Here is a 5,340-nt window from a genome sequence, read left to right as displayed (position 1 = left end):
TTAAGAAAGATCCTAAAATGTTTGTTAATTTTCATTCCATGGTCAATATCTTGTAAATAACACACGGCACTACCAGCACCCATCATAACCATTTTGTGATTTTATTCTTGCCAATATCATAAAACTGCAATTCCTACGAAGAATTTCATTAAACTACTTCAAAGTGAATTTAACTAGCTTTATTTTGAGCACTCACAGACTTTTAAATGTCTAATTGTTCCTGGAATATCAAACTTTTCTTGAGATGATCCATTTTCAACAAATCTAACCTAATGTTAAAATCTTTTTTAAATATATTTTTGTTAATTACATGATTTAAGTATCTAATAATAGTTGATTATCAATCAAGTTAGTGAAATACAACTAATATTAATTATTTCCATCACTCTAAAGCAGTGTAGAAACTATTTTAACCAGATTTTGACATTATGCCACATTTGTCAAAAATGATTCATGTTGAGAAATAGTTGATATCTTCAGAACTATTAAAAATACAGACAGCTGGTTAGCACTAAAAATGAAGTTAGTTAAATTCACTTTGAAGTAGTAAAACATGATTTTAAACAATCGCTTCTTACAAAGAGTTGCAAGTAATTAATTATATCTAATAACAAATATTAATCTTTTAGATGAAAAATTTAGACTCTCTACAAATTATTTATTACTCTTTTACAAAATCAAATTCTTATAAATTATCAACAAATATTAAATATACAAAAAGTAAATTATTAACATTCAAAGTAAATTTTTGAATGATATAAACCAATTTTATTTCCAAAGAGATGTTTAAACTGAAAAAAAATTAAATAGTAAACAAACTAAAACAAAAAAAAAAAAAAGAAAATCGCATAAAATATTTTAATCTCATTATTTCTTGAATCGCTTTGTTATATATAAATTGTTTAATAGAATATAAAAGATCAGAAACAATTAACCATGTTAAGTCAGGACTAAGTTACATTATTTACTTGCAATAATCATTTGGTATAAATAATTATAAAAAATAATACCTGAAATCTGTTTATCAGGCAAAGGTGGAATTGGTATAGTAGTATATTTTTCTTCTAATCTTTCATGCAGCCAATCGAAGTGTTTATATCTCCGTGAAACTTGAATGTTGTTGAACTTGAAAAAAAAAAATACACACATAAATATAGGTAACAACAAAAAGTTAAAATTAAATTGTAAAACAAAGCAATAACAAAATTTTTAACATTGGTACACCACAAGGATCTTCTATTTCACTCACACCTAGAATATACTAATACATTTAACATTAGATTCATCAATACTAGACATCCATGCTGATGTCTGAAGAGAGATCTAAGCTGTGGGTGTCTTATTACTCATGATTAGCATCATTTTTCTCATTTAAAAAAAAACTGGTAAGATGAAATTCACACTATCTACAAAGCTAAATATATATATAACAACTTATCAACTATACTCCAAAGCACTTCCACGAACATAATGGCATACTTTGGCCTAAAATTCAACAGAAAACTTATTTGAAAGTACTACTATATATTGAGGATACAAAAATAGAAAGGGGATATATTTTGAATAAATTTAATTATTAACAGCGTTAATAAATAAAGACCCTTTGTTTGAAATAGGGAATCTTCATAACAACTGTAAAGGTCAAAGCAAATGGATCACCAGTGATCCCTAGGAAAAATGACCCCAATCGAACAGGCAGTTAGTGCTGAAGAACCCTCAGGAAATAAAGGCTAGATAAAATGGTTAATCTCCATGCAAGATCTGGGAGTTTGCAAAATAAAATCTGACTTCTAAAGAGCTGAAGAAGTAGAGACACTGCCTGAAATTAGTCTAAAAGGACCAAGATGAACACGTCCTTCAGAGCTCTAAGACAAAGCTGACAAATTAAGTTTTACAGAGAAGGAATAGGAGGGAAAATATGGTAAAAAGAAGAAATAGGCAAAAATTACTAGTAATAAATGAATGGCAATAACCAAAAAGTTATAATTACTGTCATAGAACCATAGAAACAGAAAAACACTTGTTTATAAATTTGATTTAAATGTGCATTTTTCATCACTATCAACTAACAATGTAAGTTGCTGAAGTTAATACTTCAGCAACTTACAATGTTAGTTATTAATTATTCTAAAACCTTCAACTTTCCAATGGTATATTATTCTACACTACTTATGTAGTCCAATTATAGCACTGCTCTTATTTCTGATAATCTTTTATTAAAGCTCTTATTTCTGATAATCTTTTATTAAAGCTCTTATTTCTGATAATCTTTGATCAATCAGAGAAATTATCTTTCCTTACCTTTTTGAGCTAAGCTGTTCACTGTTTTGAGCTTGCATACACGCACACATACACTCACACCTTTTTGCGAAACTTAGTTATTTAGACTTCCAAGTTATAAAGATAATGAACAAACTTATTGTTTTTGCACTATAAACAAAATTCAAAATAAGATTCATAAAAAACATTTACCGATGGTGTTAGTTGATATGCTATGAAGCTTTTTAAACCTTTAAGCTTTGACTCCTTCTTAGGGGACGCAACAATACATACATATGGACTTGAGATGGGATTCCACATCACACCATTTTCAGTCTCAATTATTTTAACTTTTTCTGAATCTGGTACAGGTCTTTGAATAGATCCAAGTATGTAACTTTCTCCACCAGTTTTAACAAACATTGAGTATCTATTAAAATTTTTTCTTGTAATTGCAGGGACATTGGTATCTTCCTGACTTTTTACTAGAAAAAAAAAATATAAATGAAGCATTGTTTGGAAATTACAAAAAAAAATAAAAATCTACCATGAAACATCAGTCACTCTAGACCAAAGAGATAGAATACTATTATGTGAAAAAAATAATTTATTTACTAAATTTCTCAAATAGCATTGAACTTTTTTTTTGAAAATAATATCCAAAACCATAACTTAATTAATATTAAAGATTTTTTTCAAAGAAAATGTAGAAAATCATAAAATATTTTTAAAACACATTTCTTCATCTTCCTCAATGGTACAACATATGCTCATAGCTTAGCTCTCCTTGGCCTGCTCAAGTCTATTCCACTATGTTAATACTTATTCCTACCTCCCAGGGTTCATTGCTAACATTATCCTGCCATCTTGTTTTGGGTCTACCTCTTGAGTTTAAACAATTAGGATCATACCAATATAATCTTTTACCAGCTTTTGTACTTTACACAGTACTTTAATAAACATGAATACTTTTAGTTCCTGATAGAGCTGATATATTCATTTGTTAGTTCTCATTCCCCCTCTTTCTAATTCTTGTCTTTTTTATTTTTATTTATGCTGGTTACAGGACTTTTTTTTTTCATACCTGCCTATTTTATCTGCAGCACAGTCTCTTGTTACATGAGCGTATTGTAACTTGCATAAGTTACAAAAGGTTTAATAAGTATCTTATATAACCTTATCTGAGAGGTTTTGTTCAGCAGTCTGCTTCTTGATGCTTAAGAATCTTGCTCTTATCACCTCATCTTCATTAGTGTCTTCAATGATAAGAGTCCCAACATAGCTGAAATTGGCACAAGGTATGATTTAATAAATTATATTATAGCTTCCAACCATATTTCTAATAATGACATAATCTCATCCTTCTCAATCATTTTCTGCTTATGACGAATAATTTCTAAAAAGTTTTTATTTCTTTAACCGGCCCAAACTTTTTAAAATTTAACTAATTTCCCATTGATCAGAAATATTGTTATACCAATAGAACTTAGCTAAACAAATGTGTGAGAGGTTCATGTGTCTTAGTCCAAACATAACATTTTTATCAAGAAATGATTAAAACATAAACCATTGCATTATCATGACAGTAAATTATATCTACATTATTTAACCTGAGTCTAAGAGTTAAAATTTTTTGTATTATATTCTTTTTTACAAGGAAAAAAACCCTCACTTCTTTATTATACCATTGAAGACATTTGTTTATCATCTAGTCCAACATAGAACATACTAGAAAAAATAAATCTTATCAATCCTTTACATTCACTTTCACATTTAAATAATTCATGATTATATTAAACACTGCATATAATTATTATATGAAATGAAAAAAGCCAAACAAGAATACATAAATTATACCATTTCTACTTATTAATTCAAGTACTGTTTTCCACATTTCATTTATCAAGGTCCCCTTTAATTGTTTATTAAATTATATTGTCACTGATCTTATAATAAGTGATCATCATATCGGATAAAAGTGAAAGACAAACAGAAGAAAGCTCTATTAATTTTTTATTACTTAATATTCTGGTGTCCTAGTATTATAATGACTAATGTACCAAAGGGTTCACAAATACATAACAAAACTGCCTACTTTATAGAGAGAGTCTTCACTATCACAAATATATTTAGTGATATGAAACAAATTATATTATACATTTTTGAATCAGAGCTCTTATTTGTTAGGTATGGGATAAATCTTCCAAAATCAGTGTCTAATCTGTTACAATATTCTGAATTTCAAGACAAACTTTTTAATAACCATTTTAAACCCACTTAAACCAGAAATGTTCATACCTAGAGAGAGGAGAACATTTACATCAACAACACATGTTTATTTTTAAAACCAGATTTAAAACATTTTTATTAAGTTTATGGTATTCAATGAAATTTAATCTGCTACTTATCTAAGAAAAAAATACATAAAATCATTAAAAAAATAAATCAATATATTACTTATAGCAGACTGTGGAGCTGGATCTAATGAAGTCATGTTATTAGGTGGAACAGGAGGAGTTGAACTTTCCCAATCATCATCCCATTCTTCTTCCCAATAATCATTAGAGTCAAAACTCTGCTGTTGAGTAAGAATCTAAAAATATTTGCAGGAACCATAAATGATAAATACAGATAAAAATCATAAATTAAAAACAAATTTATTTATGTTCAATGTTTTGTTTTTTTCACAACGAAAAATCCTTGTTAGGTTTCAATTCCAAAATAGTTCACTTTGTTCCTGTAGCCCATGATGTTGCTAGTTAAACTTACAAGATGATTATTCTTGTAATAATAACTTTTATCTACCGGTGCACAATATCGCAAGTTAATGTAAAAGAAAACTGCAAGGTATTTTAAGTTATTCAAGTATTTTATAGAATATTTGGCTCTGAAGAATGACAAATTTAGAACAATACATACACGATGCAAAACTGGGAGGCATACATCTGATAAATATAATTGGTGTATTAAAATCATAGTTGGAATGGAATGGATAATAAATTTCTAAAAAGGTAATGGATGTATAATTATCAGAGGGATAAATTGAGATAGATGGTAAATAGGTAATCAAAATTATATATA

General features: G+C 27.8%; 1 protein-coding gene across 2 annotated transcripts in view; it reads right to left on the bottom strand.

Annotated features, from left to right (window-relative positions):
- The window catches only part of SH3PX1 (sorting nexin 33-like protein SH3PX1), a 30,899-nt gene that overhangs the window by 10,766 nt on the left and 14,793 nt on the right, over positions 1 to 5,340 (bottom strand). For both annotated transcript variants that reach the window (XM_014430347.3, XM_014430346.3), the window contains exons 3-5: positions 4,717 to 4,852; positions 2,473 to 2,744; positions 1,011 to 1,125 (exon numbers count right to left, since the gene is read on the bottom strand). In XM_014430347.3, the coding sequence (XP_014285833.1) occupies positions 1,011 to 1,125; positions 2,473 to 2,744; positions 4,717 to 4,852 (523 nt within the window). The remainder of the gene's footprint in view (positions 1 to 1,010; positions 1,126 to 2,472; positions 2,745 to 4,716; positions 4,853 to 5,340) is intronic.

The sequence above is a fragment of the Halyomorpha halys genome, unplaced genomic scaffold, assembly GCF_000696795.3.
Source record: "Halyomorpha halys isolate HHAL.00 unplaced genomic scaffold, Hhal_1.1 Scaffold879.1, whole genome shotgun sequence".
NCBI classification, from domain to species: Eukaryota; Metazoa; Arthropoda; class Insecta; order Hemiptera; family Pentatomidae; genus Halyomorpha; species Halyomorpha halys.
Note: the sequence above shows the minus strand (reverse complement) of the source record. Positions and strands in the feature narration are given on the sequence as shown.